The sequence below is a fragment of the Aspergillus puulaauensis genome, chromosome 2 (genome assembly GCF_016861865.1).
Source record: "Aspergillus puulaauensis MK2 DNA, chromosome 2, nearly complete sequence".
Lineage (NCBI taxonomy): Eukaryota > Fungi > Ascomycota > Eurotiomycetes > Eurotiales > Aspergillaceae > Aspergillus > Aspergillus puulaauensis.
Window position 1 is genome coordinate 1,013,766 of NC_054858.1, and position 24,516 is coordinate 1,038,281.

A 24,516-nucleotide genomic window follows, 5' to 3' on the forward strand; every position below is an offset into this window, starting at 1 on the left:
GGGAACGGATGCAAGAATGTTGGCGGCGAATTGTGTTTTCGACTTCTGGGATGCTACGACCTGGACCGCCGCATAATGCTTCTTGCTGGTGTTTCCCCAACTTTTTATATTGATGTTTCTGCATTTTGCTGTTATGATTTCTCTTTTTTCTTTTCTTTTCTTTTTTTTGCAAGAGCCCACGGGAGTCAGGTGTGATTTTTTCTCTTGTTCATGGGCTGTTCCTCCTGGCAACAACTCAACACCCGGCTGGTCCTGTGTGTTCTTCTCTCGCACATATGGAGTTTTCGATTTCTTTTATACCTTCTACACACTAATTCGGAGGGTCTACCATACTCTCTTGTGCGCACCGGCTTTTTTTGATCAGATTGCCAGTTGAGCTTCTCTAACTACATTGATACCTTTTTGACTTTCAGTGTTACATATTGTTGATATCTCCTGTTCAATTTCGCTTCACTCTTTCGCCTATTTTGAATATTTTTTTTTATTCCTTTGATTTGGATCATTTTGTTTAATGTCTGTTAGAATCGTTCTGATCGTTATGTGTCTACGCCATATCCCCGCCTGTTAATGTTTGATGTTGATATCTCTATTGGTTTTGGTATTTTGATTTTGTCTCTCCTCTCAAGCAGTTTTTTTTACTTTCAAGTTTTGCACTGCATAGTTTTGCATGTTTTGTTCTGTTCAAAGATCTTGATTGTCTGTTTTTTTTCGTCTTTTTTTTTTTGACTTTGCCGATTATCTGCACATGCTCTGCGTTGTAGTACCCTGTACTATAAGTAATTTGAACTCAAAAATACAAATTGGTTTGGCGGGGAAATTTGCTCTTCAACTCTTCGTAACTATCCTATCTATCCCATATCTATCATGGGCGACTGCACCTGTAATGGGTATTATAATCAGTAAGGAGTTAGTAGTTTGACTACATGTTAATTAATTACATATTATGCTTTACATACCAATATCTAAGCTAGTCGAGAGTACTCGGATAAAAGCTCACTCACACACAGGGCTAACAAACCCAATAGTCCACCTCAAGGACCCCGTAATGATAACGAAGAACCCCAATGCAACACCCACGCTCATCACCCCGTATATATACGCGTGTAACCTGTGCGCCAGCCCATTCAACTCGGCCACCCACGTACTTACCGTCGTTGCCGAGCCGCAGAACCCATCCATCACGCCCTGCAAGACCTGGCAGCTCACGAGCACAGTCGCTCCAACACCATCGACGCGCTGGAGGTCATAACACATAGACAGGATTATAGTCCCGAGTATATTGACGGTAAATGTACCGAGAGGGAAATGCGGGACGCGCGCGTTGAGTAGCAGGGAGAGGTAGAAGCGGAGGAGGCAGCCGAGGGGGGCGAAGACGATGGCAAAGACCGCGTAGCCGCGCCAGGCGGTTTGGCCTTCTGGGGGAAAGATGGCAAGGAAGATTGATCCGATCCAGCAGCCCCAGCCGAGGAAGGTGAAGAGGGGGTCGATGAAGCGACGGGTTAGACGGAAGGGTATTGTTAGTGGAAGTTGGAGATGCTCGAGGGCAAGGGCGAGATGGGAGCCGAATATGAGTGCCGCAAAGCTGAGGACGACCTCGACGAGGATGACGGCCACGAGGGCCATGAAGCTGTAGCCGCCATTGGGGGCGGAGGCTGAGGACGATGGGTCGGGGAGATCGTTGGAGAGGGCGAGGAAGATATCGCGGATAAAGGATGAGAACGAGGTGAAGGAGCCGCAAAAGCCGGCTGTGAGGCCGATGTAGAGCGGGATTGTCTTTTTGATGGATTTATGGCGTTTGACCTGTTCGTCTCTGTCTGGGTTATCCTGGTTGCCGCTGGCATCGTCTTTCCTGTGATTGCCCCATTCTTCACGAAAGATGTTTTTGTCTTCGAGAAAGAAGCCCATCAGGAGGGAACCCCCGACATTGGCCCATAGGACGCCTGTCACCACGGGAGCACCGCGGTAGAATGTGAGGGCCTGGAGGCCGATGCGCGCAAGGGTACCGAATATGGAGAAGAAGACGAGGTAGGACAGGGTGTACAGATGTGTTGCCGACGAGGACAGTGATTCATGTCGCTCTGGATATGACTCGACGGGACCTTGCGAGGGCTTGTCTGTGGCCGGTGGAAGCTGCGGCGAGTACTGTCGCTGCGGAGCCGGTCCTGCAGTGGGAGGCGGCGCTTGAGTCTCCGGCAGGCGACTTTCCACAGTGTCGCCAGCGACAACGTGGTTGGAAGCCATTGCGAATGCCTTTATGGCCGTTCAGGCGCGTCGCGTGGTGTTGACAACTTCTTCAGTAGATCGTGAGGGGAAGAAAATGCTTCGCCCGTTAGGCTCATGACTAAGTCCTTCGAGTGGGTCAGAATAAATGGAGCCATTATGGTGCTGTGGAATCGCTGCTTATCAGGGCGACAACAGGGAGATAACTTAGATAAGAAGGGATTGGAGACAGGATGATGAAGCCGCAGGAGTACGATGACAAATGCAGGGCAAGACAATCTGAAGAGGAGAGCAGGTGACTTTGGGTTTCCTGCATTATTTACCCCTCGTCATCTGCTTCTCCATCCCATTTCATCACCGCCAGTCCTCCTTAGAATCAGCTTGTTTGGTCTTGTCTCATTCACCATGACGGTCCCTGCTAATGTACATGTCTCATCTCACCCCCTCCTCCAAGCCAAGCTCTCCCAGATCCGTTCGGCTTCAACTACGACCAGGGAGACTCGCAATCTGGTCCATGAGATCGCGACGATCTTAGGGGTCGAGGCCTTCGCCTCTGGCTGGAAAGCCACGGGCACAGGAAAGACTGTAAATGTCCATTCCATTAACTCCATGAAACAGCCGATAACACTCCGACTCTAGGATTCCACCCCATTGGGCCTCGAATATGAGACGAAGGGCATCGACCCGGCAAACATCGCATTGGTACCCATTCTCCGCTCAGGCCTGGGCATGATCGATGGCAAGTACCTAGCTCTCTATGAACGCTCTCATTCCAAGGAGACGATGCTAACATCTTCGCCAATTCACAGCTATAAATGACCTCCTTCCCTCTCCTGTCCCAATCTATCACCTTGGCCTTTTCCGCGAACGCTTCTCCCTCCAACCCGTCGAATACTACAATAACCTCCCCTACCAGCGCCCCGAGCAATCTTCGGGTCCGAACAGTATCAACACCGCGGCCGCTTCCGTCGCTGTCCTTCTCGACCCGATAATCGCGACTGGTGGCACAGCCGAGGCGGCTATCCAGCTTCTCCGCGAATGGGGCGTGCAGCGCGTAGTCATGCTCAGCGTGCTGGGTTCGAAAGATGGAGTGAAGCGCGCGGCGACCTGTTGGCCCGAGGGCGTGGAGGTGTGGATTGGCGCTGTGGATGAGAGGTGCAATGATAGGGGGATGATTGTACCGGGGTTGGGCGATATTGGAGATCGGTTGTTTGTTGCGATTGGGAAGTAACATACCTATTGTCGCGCCCCAGCGGATGATGCATTATTACGTGCTGGATGAAAGGGAGAGCATTTATACGAGCAATGAATTAGATCGGACTAAAGCAAATAAACCCTGATATTATAACGACAAGCATAAAACCAAAAGTAATAACTCCAATATATCAATGCCACCTGCCCAACTGATTATAAGCCCAACTCTATGACATCGACATCGGTATCGAATTCGAAGTCGCCCTTGCCCTCCCACCAGACCCGCCATTCATCACCTCCTCCCCCGTTCTAGCTCTAGTCCCATCCTCATCACCCTCCTCTCGACGAGTCCGGCTCTGGCTCCGAGATCCAAGACCATGTCCATGCACAGGAAGCTCCGCCCTCCCCATGAAGACCTCCTGGTCCAGCATCTTCTCATGGATCCCGCCACGACCATGATGCACCCCGCGCGCAACTAGTTTCTCTCGTCGAAGGCGATCGCGCTCTTCTTCGCGGCGTTCGATAGCTGTCATTGAGAGATGAATATGTTAGCCAGCTGGTTTTATTTCCTTCCCATGGTTGTTTTTGAGGCATTAGCCAGGAGGTAGGAGGATTGGTAAGAGAAAACCGTCAAGGAAAGAAACATACCCCGCCAAACCACAGCGTAAACGGACATTATCACCAGCGAGGCGATGAGGAATCCAAAGAGGATGCCGAGTTCGCGGCCGATGGGGACCTCAGAGGATAGGATCTCGGGGGGGATGTGGTCGCCTCTGTGGGTGGGAGTTGGGTCTGACATTTTACTACTTTATTTTTTTTGTTCTTTTCTCTTGTCGCGTAGTGAGTTGTATACCTAGGGGATCGGTGGCAGGGTAGATTGGTGATGTTGGATTTGGTGTATCTAGGTTGTAAATAAAAGTACGAGGCGGAATGCGATTCGGCCCCGAAAGAACAACAAATAAGTATGAGGGGTTTTCAAAGGGCCTGCGAAGGATCCATGGATGGTCTGCACATCTCAGAAGAAAGCTGGGGAAGGAACCAGCTTGAACATGAAGGAATGGAAGTGGCCCCAACTCCAACTCCAGTCAGCAAGCCAAGGCCAACCTCACTTGGACTTCTTTCTTCCTCGTCACAACTAGTCAGGAGACTAAGGAATATCCAAGCCCAAGGCGCACTCAGGCTGCCCTCTGCAACTCTGTCATCCAGGCCGACTGGCCGAGGCTGTGCGACAGCCAGCCTCTCGCTCCGACTGGATACTCGGTCTTTGTTGGCTTGCCGCACTCTGATTCGAGGCGCTCGTATTCAAAGACAAAGCAACCAAACTTGAAGATCGAGGACGCCGTTAAGAGGATCTACACCGTCACGTGTTCAGCCATCGCCTCGTCGAGCTGTTTGGCTGTTTGGTTTTGACCTCATGGACAGGGAAGAGTGAGAAACTGATAAGTTAGGGCCTGGACGCTCTGCTTGCCTGTGGAGATCCCCCGGGGCGCTTGATTTATGCTGTTCCGCAGAATCGAGATATCCACGGGGATTTGGATTTTCCATGACCATGGCTCAGTCCAGCCTGTACCATAAGGTTATGCCGACGCCGCTGCCACCTCCTAGATAGCAGTGCACCGGCTGAGCGGTTAATCAACCAGGCATCTCCAGCTTGTCGCCATTCCATTGTCTAGCTCCGAAGGTAATTGAGGAGATCCATCCTATTGCCAGGGATGCCACGTTTAGTTCCATGAATGTTGAACATGTCTTTTTGAGATCTTGTAGGCGGGCCTGCCATGCTGCCAACCGGGGTAGCTTGCCTTGGTTTATGATTTCTTCGCAGGCTGGGACAGGGAAGCGACAATCGCTCGAAACCCACCCTTGGCCTCGCGCATACAGAGCATGGACGGGGCACTAGGTACGACGATCGATCTGGTGGGAATGGAGGAAGAAGACGAGCAAAACATATCCAATCAAGTATATATCCAATCATGGACATGGACCTCGTTAAACAGGGACAGCATCTACTACACTCCAGACATAGCTTTCACATTCAGTCTCTGTGGCATGAGTAGGAGTAATGTTTCGCAACATAGACTACGCCACGCGCATGATATGGCTGCAACAACTGCATACTGTGGGGCTTAAAACGACCGGGCGTCAAGGACTGAATCCTGAGTGCGGGGAGGGAAGACTGGACCGGGGCTGGTCACTCGCCTGTGTCTCAGTCATTACGTAGCTGCCTAGAAAACTCTGAAGATTACGAGGAGGGTGGGAGCATTTGAAACAGGTGACTACTGCATACTTGAGGACTTTGGGAAAGGGTATGTGTTGAGGTGGTATGCTAGAATAGGGTGGATAGTGTTATGTTCTGAAGTAGTTTATTCGTTCACTGAGCTAATCCAAGTGATATCATGTACACGTACAAAAAACCGTCAGCAATCCTGCCTATATATGGCGTGGTGGGTATGGTATGGTATGGTATGGTAGGAAGCAATGCAAGCATTAGCACTGCAGGAAAGAAAGTCTGCAGAGGTGAAAGGAAACAAGTCAAAAATCGTAAGATCTCTCCGGTATTAGCGTAGCCGTATGTAGATCGATGAAATGCGCGCTGGATGCAAGACGCTCATGCTGCAAAAAGAAGAAACGGATGTTCAAACGCCCCGTGGACGATGAGAGAGAAGAAGATGCCTGCCAACTCCAGATGCAGAAGCCTTCCTCGTTTGTCGAGGGGGGAAGAGAAAAAAAGAATTTGTTCGCTCAATTCCAAACGCGACGCAGAATTATTATCCCAGCATCACGGCTGCCATAGTCGTGCAGGTCAGCCCTATAGCCATTCCAATCCAAGGTGTCTGTCCTAATGTGCCTTCGCTCCGCTTGGTCAACTCGGTCGACGACCGTGGCGTCCGTAGAGAAAGTGCTGTCCTCTGGAGAAGTGGAAGGGACTCCATGTCTAGTTTCGTTTGGGTATCTGCGACTTGTAGGTGGAACATCTGTTGCGCTTCTGAGGGTATTTGCGGTTCGTCTTCAGGATGTATTTGTACATCTGGTAAGTGTCTTGATGGGGAGCCGTTCGGTGGCGGGCTGGGTGCGACGGCATGCGGAAATTCAGCCGCGACGATGGCTATCGTGGGTGCGAGGCAAAATATCAATGTAGAGGGCTTCATTGTGAGGGTAGAATTGTTGAGGTATGAGAAGTTGACCAATGCGCGTCGCAAACGAGGATTGATAGGGGGTTGCGACAGCTGGAGTATTTCTGCGAGGTTCTGGTCACGGCGACTAGGGGCCGCTCGAGGCGATAAATAGCGAGCCGTGTGGTGAAGAGTTTCGCGAAAAAGGCCAGACCGAGACCGGTTGAAACGAGTGGCAGGCGAACCTCCTGAGGCGGGTGTATCCCGACTACTAGGGCGAGGAATCGGGCCACTCGACGCGCCACCCAAAAACTCAGACTCGAGAAGTCGAGTCAGGACTCAGAAGCTCCAGGCAGCATGTGTTCCAGGATCAATGATGAGCTGAGAAGGAAAAGTTGAGGCAGGTTCAAATGCTGCAGAGAGGAACATGGAAAGGCTGGAAAGCTGGAACTGGAGAAATTTGGATCGAGAAACAAACAGCAATTGGAGGCCAAAGGGGCAAGGCCTGGGCGATGGATCCGAGGCTACACGCTGACAGGTCAAGCCGTTGACCCTGGCCAAGAAAGGCCCCTTGGCGCTGTGCAGACCCCCAATAGCAGCGCTCCCATTGGCCGAATCTGTGCCGCGTCCGCACGGGCGTGGACTAGCGTGGGTCGATCGCTGTCTCGTGCAACCATCCGAAGCTTGTCAGGGATTCGTTGCCAACGAGATGCTCCACCTCCCTGGTCTTGGCAGGTGCAGGGATTGACATCCTTGACCACTAAGGAAAACGCGTTTCAAGGCGGTCCACCTTGCGTGACGCAACACAGCCAATAAAACAGGGCTCACTAAAAATATCAAGATCAAGGCAGATGCATAACGCTTATTATTATACTCCGGGCAATGAGGCTTTGAGGATGCCTGCATACTTTGATGACGACAACTCGAACCTATCTGGCTTGGATTCCTCCCTCCTCCTACAGAGTAGTGTACGGTGTATACTCCAACACGGCCGGGCGTACTCCGGTCCGCATCATAGTATCTTTTCCCAGTCTGGCGTTACTGTGAACTTGCCGCTTAACTGTCCCATCGCCCACACCTTGTACTCGTCATCGACCACATCTTCCGTCACATTCGGCGGCGTAGACACGATCAGCGCTTCTTGCAGGAAATCAACCGCGGCCGCGCGATCTAATTCGAAGCTGATCCCACCCCAATCCATGGTCACCCGGCCCGAAGCGTGCACGTTCAGCTTGCCAGCCTGCCCCGCCTTGAGCTGCCAGTCCGCTGCTGTGACAACCTTGGATTGTGTGCGTGCCGCAGTAGATTCTTCCAATCCGTCGAGCACTTCGAACTCCTCTTCGTGCTTCAGCCCAGGAACATCCGATTGTGCGCCATTGACCTCTGCGTTCTGCCCCGCGCCTTGGGACGCAGCGGGGTTGGGGATCTCGGTAGCTTCGCCATCGGCGTTCGTCCCGTCTGCATTGGGTTCGATAAGGTTCGGGGTAATGGGAGGGAACTGCATCAAGAAGAGTTGTCCTGTTAGTTTATCGTCTTGGGACTCAGCTTTTTCGTCTTCTGTTTTTTCCTTCTCTTGTTCATCGGTCTCTGCCTCCGCCTCCGCCTCTGCCCCTTCCGTAAGCTCGTTTGGTTTCGTTGGAGGTTCCTTGGTGAACAGGTCCTTGACTAGCTCCAGATCTTCTGCATGTCGATCGTACTCTTCAATATCTTCTTTGGTCCGTAACAGACTCTTTGGGTCCTTCACCGCGGGCACAGAGGGTTCCCTCGAGTCCAACTTCCGCCGCACCTTCTTCTTCGGCACGGGTAATAACCCGTCATCTGTAGTAACAGGCTCTTCTGCATGTGGAACATCCATCATTGCCTGGTCGTTCTCATCCGTAGGTTCCTTCTTCACCTGGGTTTCAGTCTCGGTGGGCGTCTCCTCGTCGTCCTGCACGAAGAGCGCATCGTCATCCTCGGCTTTCCCCTTCGCCTGCTCCCGAAGTTCGGTGGATTTAGCTGTACTGGACTCCATATTCACGCTGACCACCCGATCCTCATGTTCATGTCTCTCTACTCGAATCGGACGTAGACCCTTGTCCCTTGCACTCCCCAAAGCCATCTTCCCCTTGCGCTGCTGCTTCTTCTTCTTCTGGTCCAGTACCACATCCTCTTCATCATCATCATCCGCGTCACTCTCCAAGTTAATCCTGTCAATGCTGACCCTGAGTTCCCCATCACTTTCGTCGGAGGAAACAGAAGCAGAGCCACCACCACCACCACCACTACCACCAGCAGCCCCAACTGTCATGGATTTACTCCTTCGTGGCATCGACGTCCCTCTAGAGTCGCCGGTTCCAAATCTCGATCCTCCGCGACCCCTCCGCGCAGCGAATCCAGAGCCAAGTGGTCCCGCCGCAGCAGACATTCCCATCATTCCTCCACGCCCACCGCGTCCCGCGAAACCGGCCTTACCCCGCGCTGCCATGCTCGCTTTTCCGCGCTGGATTGCCGCAGCTTCTGCCAACCGCTCTGCATGCCGCTCGGCCTCAAGTTTCTCAATCGCCTCTCGCTCTTCTTTACTGCGTCGTCCCACAGCTCGCGGTTTGTATTTCAGTGTTGGTTTCGATGGCTCCCCTGGCCCAGCTCCTGCACTGGGACCGGGTCCAGGTCCGATGCTGCCCGAAGGATTACGCTTCTTGAGAGACTGTAATCGTTGCACCGGTGCTCGCGTCGTTGTGCCTGGCGCGGGACTCGCGGAGGAGGTATTAGGGGTAGGGTTGGAGCCGGACTCGCCGCCGTTGCTGTTCCGTGCGGGTGCTGACGATGCCCCACGTCTGGGACCGGCTTTAGGAGGCATTATGATGGTCGTGAGTCGTAACTGAAGGTGTAATGGCGTGGGTGGGGGAGTGGTCGGAAGGTGTAATGGGGATTTAGGCCTCAGCCTAGAGCGTAGAAGAGTAAAATACAATACCCAGGCAAAGAAGAAACATCCAAAGCTAATCTAAAGAGGCGATCAAATTGCAACCCAAAGCATGTCAAGTGATTGAAAAGGGAAGACTCATCGCTGGACAATTTTTGGCGGTAAAGAAAAAGTTGAAGCGCGCGGCTAAAGGCGGAAATGCGGGGCAGATAAAAGAGCAACACTAAACCATATATAGAAGGTGCGATTATTGGCCCGGCGGGGATAATTCTTTCCGTTGTGGTGCTTGTACGCATAGACTTCATGGGCCATGACCAACCTCATTAAGGTTAGCAAAGAGTATTCTTCGGTAATATGTATGGGTTAAAATATCCTGTCTAGGATACTAGTAGGCAATGGAAAATCCATCCGTCAATCTATATTTCATGTACTAAAATCGTATCTCAACCCAGAATATATATTCCTACTTAAGCCACTTAAGCTAGCTAGATGGACAATATCGGTTAAGCAAACAATAAAAGACACGGTTAGAACAAAATCAAGAGAAAAAAAAGAAAATAAAATGAAAGCAACTTAAATCCGCACTTTATAGCAAATGAGTGGAGGTGACTAGACCAGATCGTTGGCGCACCGTAAATAACAATCAACTCAAACGCCAAAAAGAAATCCCACAATACTGAGATAAAAAACTTGATCAAGTCAACCCGCTCAGTTTCAATCGCTAGACTATCCATGATAAACAAGACAAGCAATGTAGGTAGGTAGGATGTTATGTAGCAAGGTCGGATGTGAGTTCGGTTGGGTAAAAGAGTGTGAGGGGTGTTGGCTCAAAAAGCGACAATAACAAGAGAGAGAAAAGGAGAGCCGAGAGGATGAGTCCGAAGCCAAATTTCAAAAGCAAAACTGCAAAACGAGAGCTCCCAAATACAAGCGAAGAATTTTCTTTTGTTGTCCATATCCGGTACGAGCAATAGCAGCCTGGAAAGGTCGAAGTCATATATTATATCACGGTAAAGATTCCGATAACTTGGGAAAACCAGGGTGGATGTATGCCAATGCCTTTTCTGTAGCATCAGAAAAGCCAGATAGGTAAGCTTTGGTAGTCTATGTTGGGCAAGACCAGCGCGGGCAAACCTCTCAAGTCTTTTTTTATTTTCTGTCACCGTATATCATGTTCGTTCGCAATTTTATTCGTCGAAAAAGTACATGCGCAAACGACGAATGGCTTTTTGAGGAGATGGCGAGCGAGGCCTATCCTCCAATGGACACGACCAAGCGAGGTCTAACGCTTGCGCTTCTTGTTCTTGTCAACCAGTGAGGCGGTCATAGGAACGGCGGGAATTGGCTCCTGCACCTCACTAGTAACTGAAAGAGCATCACCTGTCTTTTTGACAGCGACGCCCATATGACGCCCGTAGCGACCTTTGCGGCCATTTCCTTCGTCCTCGCTGATACAGCCTTCGATACCAATGCCTGCATCCTTGCATCGCCCACAAGGACGCTGTCGATCACACCCCTTTTTGCTCTTGCGGCACCTCTGGCAGCGTGGTTTTGTTGAGAGATCCTCCTCATCAGCGGCTAACGGGTGTTGGCCGTTGATAGAAGAAGTTGAAGCCTTCCGAGGGGGAGCAGGGTTAACAACCTGAGGTGGTGCAGCTTTGCTACTGGGAACTGTCGGCGTGGGCTTGACCTTGCGGGAAGCACTAGTAGAGGAATTCTTGATTCCATTTTTGTTCGGGCGTATTTGCGTTGACTTGGGGCCACGGGCCTTAGAAGAGGTCGTGCTAATGGCTCGAGATTTGATCTTCTTTGCCTTTGGCATGGACTCATGAAAGGAATCTTCATCGACCTCATTCTTAACCAAGCCACCCTCGAAGTCATCATGACGATACTCATTATCAGGACTGTCATAACTAGCGTCGGAGCTGTCAAAACTGGGGAGAATATCATCTAGCCGCTTGTGTGTGTGTTTGGCAGTGCCTGGTGGGAGCATTGGGCTTGAGTCAAGCCTCTCCCGGGGACGAGCAGGTAGATCATCATCGTCCTCACTGTAACCTTCACCGTCGCTTGTTGCGCCAGTAGAAGATGCAGCCTCAGCAGCGCCGCTAAATGCATCATCGAGGGTCGATGCTGAGGTGCGTCCATGAGAGAAATTAGAGGCATCCCCAAGGCGTATCAATTGCATCGCAACATCTTCATCAGAGATGCAGCTGGCGATGGTAGGATCAGGAGTGGGAAGGATACCAGGACCACCAGTTCGGCCAGCAGGATTTGAGAACGGCACCGACGAGTGCAAAGCTGTTCGGTCGCGCAGACGGTGTCCATGCTCTGGAACCATTGGGGTTGTATATATGCCATTTCGTGTGGAACCAGGACCATAAATGTGATCACTGTGCCCATAACTTTGAGGCGAGGGCAATGGCTGTTGGTAAGGATTGTGTGAACGGTGCATTGGTCGAGCAAATGGTGAGCCGACGCCTTCCTGGCCAATAGAGCGACGTTGCGGTGAGATAGAGGAAGTCGAGGTAGTGAGAGGAACCTGAGGAGGAACGAACAACGGGAGTTCCTTTTAGAGCAAGAGAATCAGCAACTCGACCAATGAGAAAGTAGAGCATTTCTCAACTCACAGAGCTATCGAACTTGGGTCGCTTGCGACGACCATCTTGAAGAATATTTTCCATGCTGATTTCTGAACTGGCAAAATGTTCACTTCGAGCCTTCTTTGCCCCAGAAACAGAGCCATAGCCGCCATCACTATCGCTATATCCAGCATCATCATAGACGCTGCCATGAGTGCTAGAGCCCCTACTCTTGAGCCCGGGCCGGGAGAACTGCTTGTGCTGTGAGGCGCTACGACGGCTCCTCCCGGACGGTGAGACGCTGCGCTTGCGAGCGACTCGGGATGCCGGTCGAGACGGTGATTGTCCGTTCTCTGAGGGCTGTATTGCCTGCATTGCTGATGCCATTTGGAATGGTTCTCCCAGGCTGGGGCGTTTGCGATTGTCAATGGGCATGGGGCCATAATACATATCCCCGTATCCCTCTTCGTAGGCCTGGACGGGCATTACCCGAACATACACTGTCATGTTATTCTTTAGATTCTCATATCTTGCAATGAGAGTGGTGTTGTGCTCATCCTCAAAGCTAACGCCGGCAGCGCCATCGTAAATGCCATAGAAGTTCTTAACCGTGGTGACAATGGAGTCTGTGGTATCATGAGGGTAAATCTGCACCCGCATGGGGATACGGGCCCGGGCCTTGGAGTTTTCATCGAGTAGAAGCTCGAAAGCGACGTTTTTCGGAGTCGGGCTTTTGGTTGGGGAGAGGTCTTGGAGGGGGCGATGATCGGTGTAGGTAGGCGACTCCCCAGGAGAGGCAAGCTGTTCATACTGGACAGCCTGCATGGTGGAAACAGTCCAATAGGGAGTGCTACCACACTTCTACTACATGTATTATAGGATCAACTGGCTGTTCGCCCAGCGAGACGAGGAAGCGAGGAGGGCGGGGAGGGTCAAGGTAGAGGGAGATGACAGCAGTAGGGCATGGGCAGATTCCATCCAAACCTACCACAAGAAGAAATATAGAGGAGTCTGGTTGATAGATAGATCACCCGCGATTATTTTGATGCAACGATTGATGACCGAAGGTGGTGGGTGGTGAGAGGGCGATGCAAGTCGCAACAGCCGGGAGCGACTGGGCCGGGAGAGAGGGAAAAATGGGACAAGGACGAGAGAACTAGGCAGAAAGGAGCCACCAGCGTCAGTATATTTAGGTTTTAAAGTATTGAATGGATAAAACGGTTCAAAGAAAGGATACGGATTAGGATTTGGGATGTCGACTCCCATCCGTCGGATCCTGATGGGTTGCAGACGTTGCAGGTTGAGGGGGAAGAGGAAGAAACGGTCCGAAACGCTCGGAAGAGGATGGAGAGCACGAGGGACACACCTATTTCGGATCCAGAGACTCTATATAGAGTCGCACAGGGTTAGTAGATGTATGAATGCCGTGAGAAGGCAGTTGATGATAGCGGACGAAGCGGTTCGATGGTGGTGGAGGAGAGAAGGTGAGTCGATTCTACGCAGCGCTTGTTGGGCTATGTCAGCGGTGGCATCGACCTTGCAGACTGGGAGCAAGCCAGGGGAACAGAGAGGTTCGAGAGCAACCAAAGAATAGACAGTGGGTTTGCGGAAGACATGAAATGTATACTAACCAAGTAGCGATGGACAGTGAGTCGCAGAAGGGGCAGAGTCGGACGGGTGGTGGTGAAGGTGTTGGGTTGAGAAGGAAGAATGAAGAGCGATGATCCGGTTTCACCTCCAAGCGAGAGCATCACTTTCGCTATTTGGGTGCCAGCCCTCAATTGCCCTCGCCAACACCCACTACCATCTTTCTACATTGCGTCCTGTCTGAATTGATTCTCAAGTTATATTTTTTTACTCTTCTTTGGGCCATTTGCGCTGGAATTTTGGACGTCGCAAACTGCTGGTTTGCGATGCCTCCGGTCGATATAGCATAGACAACCGAAAGCGAAAATAGAAAACGAATCGCATCAGGCGTAAAATAAACCGTAGAATACCGATCGCCGACAGTTTTTCTACTATATTAATAAGTTCCTGCTTCTAGGACTGGGCCAGTCTGCCATAATTGAGGATGGGCGAAATGCGACAGCCGCTCGCTCTGAGCGCCAAATATCTACAACTTACTGCCTCTGCGCATACTTTCCGTAATTCTGAATGTTATTAATTAATTGAATATTATTTCTGGAATACTCCTGCTAGATCAAACAGTGGGAGATTGCAAGCGTAGGCAGAGCGATGGACAGAACAGCTGGAGGGGTGTCTCAAGCCGCGCAGCCACGTCGAATGAACTTCGGGTCACCATTTTGGCCAACGACTGGCGGAGAGCCCTTGAAACAATTTATACTAACAGCGTCTCAATCGCTGGCCATTTTGATTCGATTGCGCCTTTGCGCGAGTGAGAGAAGACTGATGAAATGCATATTCGAGGGTGTCTTCCTGCCGGCTTGTTCACCGAGTGGCACGAGGTGCACAGTAGATATCCGTGGACATCCCTGGCGCGGAGTAGCCACCGGGCAAGGAACGGCCGCTGCTGCAGGTAAAAGGAGTCTGAGAATTTGATTTTTAAAAGCTAAGTGTCTATATTTTTAATATCCGACTACTAAGTAACCGATCGACGGGCGGCTTGGACTTCTCTATATGCTGCGTGGGTGAGACTGCAGCGCAAATCATTAAGGTAGGGACCGACTGGATTTAGGGAATTTACGACTCGGCAGGATAAGAAACAGGGAGAAGCGACTGTCAGAACGAACGCATTATCCGCGTGAGCGTTGTGATGAATTGTCAAAAGAGCCACCACCCATCAGCCAAGTGGGTGGCCGCACCAATTGCTGCGTCTTTTCGTGATCTGCGCCTGTCCAGACTCGCTCACGAGTCACTCTCCTCCAAACCATCGCTTACCCCTCCCTCGTCCGCGATAACTACAAATGGAATTATTCTACGTAAGGATTTCCCGTTGGGCTTCGGCTAGAGGAGATCCGTGATTCTATCTACTGGCAGCTATCGTCGGAGGTATGGGTACTCGACTGGTTCGCCCTTGGTTATTACCAACCCTGCAGGGCCGGTGCGACATCGCACGGTCTTCCAAGGGTCCCCGCCTAAATATTGCTTTAAATCTGTCGCATTTTAACATTGATTATCGCGGTTCCATGAGGGAGCGCATAGGCCGATGAGGCGCGAGCGAAAAGAAGAGAAATCAGGAATGCCTTTGGCCGGGTGGGGGAAGTTGGGGGATGTGAATCTTCGCAGCGATCCCGGTCGTCGCATATATAATATATGTATCATATGTAATCGGTCTTGATGTCAAGTTAGAGCGTGCAAATTATCCGAGTAGCATTCGCCTTCTGTTGGTCTCGACAAAAGAAAAGGCTGAAAAAAGCAAAGAGAGACGATGCAAACGACTGGGATCTCTTTCTTTCAGTTTCTTTCGGAACGAGGCGGGGCTTTTTTTATGTCGAGCAGCGAACGGTGAGCTCTCAACTCAGCGCTTTTCGAGAAATTACTCGTTGAGGTGTACACCGAAAGTTTGGTGGCGGATTGCATGCGACAGCTCTCCGCCGATAAAGAGCAGCGCTTAATCTTGGTTCGGTTCCATCGTTTTGCGACGTCTTTACAACAGTACTCTGTATTACTGTTTGTGCGCCAAAGCGTCCCAACGAGATTCTTCAATGGCGTTCGTCGATGGCGACCTCGGTGGAGGTTCCTTTTGCCCTGGTGGTCGGCCATCTGAAAATGCGACGAAAGGCCCCGAACCCGCAGGCTGATGATGATAGGTACCGCCGGATCCGCGTCCCACATTGGGGATCTTGTGGCTTTTCTGGCGACGCTGGCAATCGTCCGGGTGCAAACGGAGTCACCTCCTCACAGAAGCGCTGCGATGAAGGCGTGGAAATTAATTCCCAGCCATTCCATGCGGAAAAATGGCATTTTAGCTCTCAGAGCCTGTTTCTGAACCAGACTTTGGATGGCAGAGTTTCCCGCAAGGTTTTGACACAGGCCAGCGACCGTTTCCCCAGGACTCCGACCAATTGGTGATCGCCGGCTAGAATTTATTGCGAAACGTTGTATCTGCAGCCCAATCTCCGCACTTTTGAAGTCGCAGCGTATCGAATCGATGAGTTCCCATTGCGAACGGCCGGCAGTGAGGCGGGATTCGGTGATCACGTGAGTTCGTGTTTAATGGGTTTCGGCCGCGTGCCGGCTGGCGCGTTCTGGGCCCCTGAGAGTTGCTCGGGCTCAGCGCACCACAGAGCTTATAAAAACTAAAATTCATGTCATATATACGATCAAAGATACTGAATGGACGTTTGAAATAATTATTTTCGAATTTCTGCGTGGTTTGTGGATGTTTTATTAGAGACGGGCGCATCTACGGTGCAGTTGGGAAGACGTGTGGCGATGATGTCATCTACAGGTACCCCGCAAACACAGCAAACAATGCTGACATAATCTACTCGCCCTGCGACCGGAACGAGACTAGCGTGGTTGTTGTTGACGATTTCCCGAAAGGGAAGTAACCGCTTTGAGCAATGCGGTTCCCCGGGCAGTCGGATGGTTTTGCCTGCAATATCCCTTTGTTTTCGAGCCCTTTCTGAACGTGAAGGCGCTTTCTTTTCTTTTCTCTTTGCTAGGCCCCATGGAGTTGTGCTTTGCCATCTCCCTTCATTAATATTCTTCTTTCCCGCGCGTGGTTGAGAGCAGTCTTCGCCATCTGACTGTGTCGTTGTCCGGTGCGTCTCTTAAGACTTGGCGCGGCTTTTGTTGTTTGTTTGGGGTCGACTTTGAGTAGTATCAGCTCGCCGTTTCAGGCCTACTTGTCGACAACCCTGCCCACGCTTGAAGCCAGGAAGTAAACAATCGCCTGGCGTGCCTTCGGATTGTCGCCAACACTCTGGTGAAGGTCTTAGTCCTGATTTGCTTCACAATGGACGCAAAGGTATGCTATTTTCTCGTTGCTTGCCCCATGATACAGCTTCACGAATTACAATACGCCCTACACATCTGAAAGCTATCCTATGCTCTATCGTTGAGACCCCTGTTTTTAAGTCTTGACAATGAATGGGCTGACTTCTTTCTAACTGTAGCCCCAACGCATTCGTGTCCGCGCGGACGAGAATGCTCCCTTTCCTCTCGCCGCGAACAAGACACTCAACCAGCGAACCAAGTCCACCACCGCGTTGTCATCAAACTTCCAGAATGGTGGTAATAAAAACGGACCTCGCCGAGCAGCTTTTGGGGACGTCAGCAACACTGCCAACCTAGTTCATGGTAACCGCGACGATTCCTCCCTTGCGGGCAAGAAGCCTTCCAAAGTGCTGGAGAAAGCGCCACTAGTTGCAGAGAAGAAACCAGCTGCACTCTCTCAGCCTGCCCAACGTCCCGTATCGATGTCCGGATTGAAAGGTTTGCTGAGCAATGTCACCAACCCGAAACCGCTTGAAATTTCGAAGCAAACTGCAGGACAGCAACTGAACACCAATGCCCGCAAAACTTTGAACAAGCGTGCTACGGTCTTCAAAGACCATTTAGAACCATTGACGGAAAATAAAGAACTCACATCCAAGGAATCCACCATTGAACCGAAGGAAGGCAACAACAAAGGCTATACGGAACGCGTGCAGCAGGACGACGTGAAAAAAGCTGTCGACTCAGATGATATTTTGGAAAACGAGCTGAGCAACCTCGAGGCTTCACTGGCCAAATCTGAAGCCGATGAAGACGAGAAAGACACCCAAGGGCTCGAAGACGACGCCTGTAAGGTGCAAGCAGGATTGAAGCAAACCAGCGAAATTCGCGAACACCACACTGCGGTGGACTCCCGCGAAGTTAAACCCAACTCGAAGACCTCGCGCAAATCGACCACGGTCTCGCGTATTTCCCATGATTATTTCCCTCACCAGTCGGAACCTGAGGAGTACTGGGAAGATGAGGATGAAGAGAATGAGGAAGACGATGGCTACATCACCGCTCGCTCCTACCGTTCCCGAAGCGAGAACACAACAGGTGGAGCGACCACACTGTTGTTCCCTAGATACAACCAGCAAGTCAAGCGAGAGTTGGCACTCGCAAAACAGGTCGTCGAGGCTACTCGGACGGTTGAGGACATTGAGGATGATTACTGTGACACAAGCATGGTGGCCGAATATAGTGAGGAGATCTTCGAGTACATGAGAGAGCAAGAGGTATGTACACTTGTTTGACCACAATAACGGAATTATGCTTACAATTACTTCCAGATCAAGATGTTGCCCAATGCGCATTATATGGACAATCAGGCTGAAATCCAGTGGTCCATGCGGTCTGTCCTCATGGATTGGCTGGTGCAGGTTCACCACCGCTTCTCGCTCCTTCCTGAAACACTCTTTCTATGTGTCAACTACATTGATCGTTTTCTCTCCTGCAAGATCGTTTCGCTTGGCAAACTTCAGCTTGTGGGCGCAACCGCTATTTTCATTGCTGCCAAATATGAAGAGATCAATTGCCCATCGGTGCAGGAGATTGTGTATATGGTTGACGGTGGTTACACGATCGATGAAATCCTCAAGGCCGAGCGGTTCATGTTGAGCATGCTCCAGTTTGAGTTGGGGTATCCTGGGCCCATGAGCTTTCTGCGCAGAATCAGCAAAGCTGATGATTATGATCTCGAAACTCGTACACTTGCGAAGTACTTCCTGGAGATTACTATTATGGACGAGCGATTTGTTGGTAGCCCTGCTAGTTTCCTTGCTGCAGGTGCTCATTGCTTGGCGAGGCTGATGCTGAGGAAGGGCTCATGGGTAAGTCATTTTCTATCTTCCCAAATATACAAGACTGACAATTCGATAGTCACCCGCCCACGTGCATTATGCTGGATACACCTATTCCCAACTTTATCCACTCGTTTCTCTGATGATGGAATGCTGTGAGATGCCTCGTAAACACCATGCGGCTATCTACGAAAAGTACACCGATAAACGGTTCAAGCTTGCTTCCCTTTTTGTTGAAGCCGAAATAAGGAAGAACATTCGCCTTCCAGAGCCAACCAAAGAGGGTTCTATTCTCGAGCGCAAGATGACACCAGAGCCAGCCCATTACAAGCGAGTATAGTGGCCCATACGTGTGCTTGTTTCTATTGTCTAAAATATTTTTTTCTTGTCTCTCTTCCTTTTGTCAACTTTTCTTGCATCGACAAGAACGATTGGCCTCGCGCCTTTTTCCTTTGTTGCAATGGAATAATTGCCTTTGAAAGGGGCCAGGACGGTGATGTGAGTTTCAAGAACTTCGCCATTCTCACAGCCATTCAGGCCTGGTCTGGCATATGTGATATGGACGCTGGCCGCCACGAGCAGGTTTATTCCCACTCTATCTCAACGAAAACAACATGTCGAAAACGCCAGTGTGCGACACAATTCGAACTCCAGGGTCTTGACAGCTTCTCTTTATTTTCCCTTTCTACGCCTTTGATGACTGGTGGGCTCTTTTATGATTCTTACGCCTTTGGTATTTAGACTGGTGGTGGTAATGATGGAAATCGGATACTAAGCGGGTGGAGTTTTTTTTTATTCCTGCATTATTTTCATGAGTTAAGATACCAAAAGCCATGCTAGTCGTGGGTGCTTGGAAGCCGTGGCCTCTTTCGCGGCCCTAAGACTTCGCTACAACTCATGATGCTCTAAATTCCATACTTATGGCTTGAACCGATCCTTGATAATATGGTTTTTTTTTTCATTCCCTACGTTCATCTTGGGACTCGGTTCTTCTCTTTACCTTCTCAACTTTGATATCTCATGGGTTATTACTCAGGATTATGGCGCTAAGTAATGATACTGGATCTTTTTTATTGCTTCAATTAGATGCCCGGTGCACGTAAGGTAATCGGCAACTCGAAGAAGTCCTCCCGGTAGCTTGATAGTTCCTGAGCCTCTTCGTAATTCCAACTTAGGATTCACTGTAGACTTCAGTCCATAGTGATTTCCATTTTCAATTCGATGGTATGTTAATCCTAGTATATATCTCCAAGTCTAAAGTCTATCCAGTTATCCAGTAGACGGATATTGTCCATATTTTATCCAAGATAGAGAAAAAAAGGCCGACATTCTACCGATCCAGGCCGTTAAATTCAATCAGCTTTTTCACTACATCGATGACCCGATTTGCAATCCCGTCTTTCACCGATGGTGCATTCGAAGACGAAGAGAAGGAGTCCAAATAGGAAGTTGGGTTATCAATCCTCGTTGCAATAATTTCATCGACCATCGTGCGGAGTCGCGAAACCAGGACACCGATTCGGGCCCAGCCGCGGAGGCGTAGCCATCCGTCGACGATGAGACCTCGGCCTGTTGTGTCGAGGTCAATGGAGCCACAGAAAAGGAGGAGAGAATATGCGTTGAACGCTGTTAATATTGTTAGTTTAGCTCTTCTTCCAGACTTTCTGTGTTGGGAAAAAAGCGCAACTATCACTGTTGTGGAGAGTATGTTGTGGATACTTACGGGTTAAGTCACGGACGAAGACCTTTGACGTCTCCATTTTTGTGAAATAGCTTAAGAACGTGGCGGCGTTTGTATAAGATTGCACTGAGAACAGAAGGGACGATGGGTGGATAAACACGCGGCCGTTTTCTTGGTTGAAGTATTTTATTGTGCGGGCGTCTGGGTCAACCTCAAACGTTCCGGTGATAGAGCTGGTGAATTTCTTATCTGGAAATGCGATGCGCGCAATTTGAGGCTGGAACGCACCAGCGACGAGGGCGCGAAGAAGGCTGCGGTTGGTAGCATTACGGTTGAGGCTTGAGAAGGAAGGAGAGGTCTCAGAGTAGTCGACGGGAACGATTGCAGCGTCTTTGAGCGAGGTAAGGAACTGAGCCCTGTTTGATGAGATATCGCGCAGAGTCTGGTGAGAGAGGAAATTGGTTGTGCACCATGACTGTGTTGACCAGTAGCCTTGTTCCTTGACGCGGTCTGACCATTCCTGATAGGCGTTTAAGTCTGTGAGGAGGTCGCCATCTCCTTTGGAAAATGAAGCTCGGGCGATGTTTGCTTCATCCCGTTTCTCACGAGGGGAGACAAATGGGCTTTTCACTGTTAGGATAGCTGCGATTGTGATGCAGGCATCGATGCAGTTAAATATGGATCCGTATACCATTAATTTGGCACAACGGAGATCTGCAGGAATCATAGACAGATATCGTCCGAGAGCTGTAAGCCTGTCATGATCTAAAGCCCCAACTCTGTGTAGGAAGCTTAGGGCGCCCTCGACCGCAATGCTTTCCGGTGGCGTGATGGTGTTTGCAAGGAAAGAGGCAACATCGTCAATTCCTTGCATGGAACGCACAGAAAGGCACAGCTGCTCCAATGGCACACGGCGGATTTCAGGATCTGGCCGCTGAGGCATGCTTGATTCTGCTTTGCGAGTGTAGAGCTTATAACAGGTACCGGCCCTAACACGACCAGCTCTTCCTCGTCGTTGCTTACAGGCAGCTTGCGACGCCCACACTTCCTGTAGACGAACCATATTATCTTTGGGATCATAGCTGGTTTCTTTCACACGTCCTGTATCGATGACGGCTACGACATCTTCGATCGTAATGGATGTTTCAGCGACATTGGTGGCTGCGATAACCTTCCGCTTCCCTCTAGGAGGACTCTGGAATACACGTCGCTGTTCAGCTGGGAGAAGAGACGCATGTAAAGGTAATGGATGTGCGTTGGGGATCCTTTTTACGGCATTCAGACATCTGTCGATCTCCATTGTTCCGGGTAAAAATATCAGAATGCCCCCTGGCTGATCCTGTAGCTTGGAGTCAATATACCGAACGGTAGCTGCAATCAATTCGTAGTTGATACCCATTCCAATGGAACGGAGTATCTTTCCAAACGACTCTTCAGCCGCTGAAAATGCGACTGGATCTTCATCAAAGCCTCGCTCTGTGAGCTCCGGAGCAAATCCCGTCTCACGAACAACGTCATCCAGGTAATAATCATCCACAGGGAATGTTCGTCCTGGTATATGGACCAATCCCACAGATTGACGCCCGCCAAAGTATTGTGTAAAGATGTCTGCATCGAGAGTCGCACTCATCAGAATCACCTTGATGTCCTTGCGACGATGAATAATGTCCCTTAGGAGGGCCAGTAGAAAGTCGGTATCAAGACTGCGTTCGTGGACTTCATCCACAACAACATGAGTGACGTCGGCGAGTGAGCTCGAAATGTTGCCAGAGCCGCTGCCTGCCTGTATTCTACGAAGCAACACACCTGTTGTGACAAATGTAATTTTTGTAGAACCAGCTTTAGCCTTTGACTCGCCCCTGATAATATAACCAACCTCGTCGCCCACAGACGAGCATCTTTCGTCGCTGACTCGGTCTGCCAGACCTAGTGCAGAGATCCTACGGGGCTGAGTGCAGATGATGTTTGCGGCGCCACCGAGACCTTTTTGGATCATGTCATCGAGGATGAACTGCACTGATTGCGTACTCTTTCCGCTACCTGTCTCTCCAGAGATAATTGTGACTTGATGTTCATTCACAGTCCGTATTATTGCATTTTGAGTGTTCCAGGCTGGAAGTGATTCTCGCTGTTGGATCATGGCCCGCTGAGGTTTGGTAGTCTGCTTTGCCCCCCAAGCTTCTTTAACAGCAAGGCTTTTCGATGACCCGGGAGACCAATCGACCGTTTTCACATGTTTAAGCCTTTGGCGCGCAGGAAGTTCAAAAGAAGATTCAGAGGGTGTAACGGGTGGTGCTGATATAGTCGAAATATCCCGTAGTTTTCCTGGATCTTGGATGATTTCTGGTAAATGGGTTTCCAGCCAGTCTATGATGTTGTAGATCATTTGTTCCCCAAGGAAATTCTCTTCTGCATACCTAACAGCTTGACGAACAGCACTTAGGCGGATGTATGCAGGGATATTTTCTGTTTGAATAGATATTATCGGAACAGATGACGGATAATGCTCTGAAGGCCTTTGGAATCGAAAGGACACTGTCCCTGCACCGCCTGGTGGTTCACACTCAATCGTGCAAACACTGGACGATTTGGCGGAATATCGTTCACCGAAAATGGCTTCAAGCGTCTCTTGTTCTTCTGCCCAGCCGTCCTCGCTATCCATCAGAAGAGAGGCGCCCGATGCGGTCCCGTGTACAAGAGTCTGTTGAAGAGTCTCTGCTGCAGCAAGCTCATCGCCTTGCATATTGTCCAGCGTTCGCGCGCAAAGATCTGCCGGATATCCAGCAGATGCAAGTCGTTTGAGTTTAGACTCTCTTGCGAGGTCGTCGCTAACAAGTGTGATCCCGACCGAATATTTCTCTGGCAGACACCAAGGTGGCAAGTCATCTTCCGGCACGTAGATAAGAAGCCACTCCAACACCTCCTCCCGGTCTTTACACGCAGCGCTAGCTTCTTCAATGTGACTCCGTCGAAACCCTAACTTCGTGAACTCTTCAATCAGAGCCTCACGCTCGGGTCCGGGAATCTCTACACTGTATGGATTCCACATAGTATGCTCCTGCACAAGAGTTTCAATCTCACGCCGGATTTTGTTCCCCAGGTCAACCTTGGGTGCGCTCGACCAAATTTTTGTCCCTTTATTTTGACCGCTTGGGCCGAGGCCTAGATTCACTGTGCTATCGGTTGATTTGGCCTGTGATGCCTCGCGTTCCTGATGTTTCTTTGCAAGCTCCGCGGCTGCGATCTCCCGCTCCTTTTTGGCTAGGAATGGGTCCGCCTCGTACAACCAGCCATCACCGCTCTTCACCTCTGCTGCCTTCAACTTCTCAAAGTCCTCTTTCCAAAGCTTTTTGTAGTCTGGCGGGAGCATCATATGGAGGTTTGTCTTATTGCATACATGGAATAGGGCGAAGGTCGCAGCGTAGTGGCGCGCTTCTAGCGCCGTTGATTGTTTGAAGCCGGCGGGCAATCGTATGGGAGGAAGCGTGAGCGTTTCTCTAGTCTTTAGATCAACACGTCTTAGTATCACAGATGAGATAAATCCTCCTCCAATTTTGTTCTATTTCGAACAGCGAAACTGTTAGCACGAAATTGATTCTGCAATGCGGGCACATTGCGGGTTAATTGCTCGCTCTCACCATAGTATACTCTGGCTTTTCCCACTTGTGCTTCTGGCAATGCTCCGACATCAAATTTACTGGCAATTTCCCAGTCCATGATGCGCCGCCAATGACCTGCTTGACCGTAGGCTTTTTCTGCTCATCCGCTGGTTGCGGTGCCTTTTTCGCACTCTCCGCCGTTCGCTCGGCCGCGGCTTTCGCCTGCTTCGTCCCAGGCTTGGGCGCGCCTCCACGGGTGTCGGACTTCTTTTTGGGCGGCATTGCAAGGCGTTAATTTTTTGACGTAGACGCCCGTGGAGTACCTTGTTTTAGGTTGGTGGTTAGGGTGCGATAATGGCGGACGATCATTCCGACTTGGGTCGCCGCCTCAGGCAGCCTTGTTTTGTGGGCGGGCGCGCGGGGAAGGAACGTCCTCTCAGTATTTCAACGTGTACGGATCCCGACCAACCAGCATGACGAGGAAGCTG

General features: G+C 50.5%; 8 protein-coding genes across 8 annotated transcripts; 2 read left to right on the top strand and 6 right to left on the bottom strand.

Moving 5' to 3' along the window:
* Positions 1-993: 993 nt before the first annotated feature.
* APUU_20427A (FluC/FEX family fluoride channel) lies at positions 994-2,241 on the bottom strand (the record flags this gene model as incomplete). The annotated part of the gene is made up of 1 exon (XM_041699067.1): positions 994-2,241. One exon carries the CDS (start codon positions 2,239-2,241, stop codon positions 994-996), a length of 1,248 nt encoding a protein of 415 aa, XP_041552189.1.
* A 234-nt stretch (positions 2,242-2,475) lies between these two features.
* On the top strand, positions 2,476-3,451 carry APUU_20428S (uracil phosphoribosyltransferase; the record flags this gene model as incomplete). The annotated part of the gene is made up of 3 exons (XM_041699068.1): positions 2,476-2,805; positions 2,860-2,959; positions 3,030-3,451. 3 exons carry the CDS (start codon positions 2,476-2,478, stop codon positions 3,449-3,451), a joined length of 852 nt encoding a protein of 283 aa, XP_041552190.1.
* Positions 3,452-3,641: 190 nt separating this feature from the next.
* On the bottom strand, positions 3,642-4,213 carry APUU_20429A (uncharacterized protein; the record flags this gene model as incomplete). The annotated part of the gene is made up of 2 exons (XM_041699069.1): positions 3,642-3,940; positions 4,063-4,213. The coding sequence occupies 2 exons, from the start codon at positions 4,211-4,213 to the stop codon at positions 3,642-3,644; spliced, it is 450 nt and encodes a 149-aa protein (XP_041552191.1).
* Positions 4,214-6,179: 1,966 nt separating this feature from the next.
* On the bottom strand, positions 6,180-6,560 carry APUU_20430A (uncharacterized protein; the record flags this gene model as incomplete). Its single annotated transcript, XM_041699070.1, has 1 exon — positions 6,180-6,560. The coding sequence occupies one exon, from the start codon at positions 6,558-6,560 to the stop codon at positions 6,180-6,182; it is 381 nt and encodes a 126-aa protein (XP_041552192.1).
* Positions 6,561-7,536: 976 nt separating this feature from the next.
* APUU_20431A (putative DNA-directed RNA polymerase III RPC4) lies at positions 7,537-9,363 on the bottom strand (the record flags this gene model as incomplete). The annotated part of the gene is made up of 1 exon (XM_041699071.1): positions 7,537-9,363. One exon carries the CDS (start codon positions 9,361-9,363, stop codon positions 7,537-7,539), a length of 1,827 nt encoding a protein of 608 aa, XP_041552193.1.
* A 1,345-nt stretch (positions 9,364-10,708) lies between these two features.
* APUU_20432A (putative C6 finger domain protein) lies at positions 10,709-12,830 on the bottom strand (the record flags this gene model as incomplete). The annotated part of the gene is made up of 2 exons (XM_041699072.1): positions 10,709-11,992; positions 12,054-12,830. 2 exons carry the CDS (start codon positions 12,828-12,830, stop codon positions 10,709-10,711), a joined length of 2,061 nt encoding a protein of 686 aa, XP_041552194.1.
* Positions 12,831-16,926: 4,096 nt separating this feature from the next.
* APUU_20433S (cyclin family protein) lies at positions 16,927-19,088 on the top strand (the record flags this gene model as incomplete). The annotated part of the gene is made up of 4 exons (XM_041699073.1): positions 16,927-16,938; positions 17,087-18,184; positions 18,239-18,778; positions 18,828-19,088. The coding sequence occupies 4 exons, from the start codon at positions 16,927-16,929 to the stop codon at positions 19,086-19,088; spliced, it is 1,911 nt and encodes a 636-aa protein (XP_041552195.1).
* Positions 19,089-20,078: 990 nt separating this feature from the next.
* APUU_20434A (RNA helicase) lies at positions 20,079-24,310 on the bottom strand (the record flags this gene model as incomplete). The annotated part of the gene is made up of 3 exons (XM_041699075.1): positions 20,079-20,374; positions 20,472-23,988; positions 24,068-24,310. The coding sequence occupies 3 exons, from the start codon at positions 24,308-24,310 to the stop codon at positions 20,079-20,081; spliced, it is 4,056 nt and encodes a 1,351-aa protein (XP_041552196.1).
* Between the last annotated feature and the right edge of the window lie 206 nt (positions 24,311-24,516).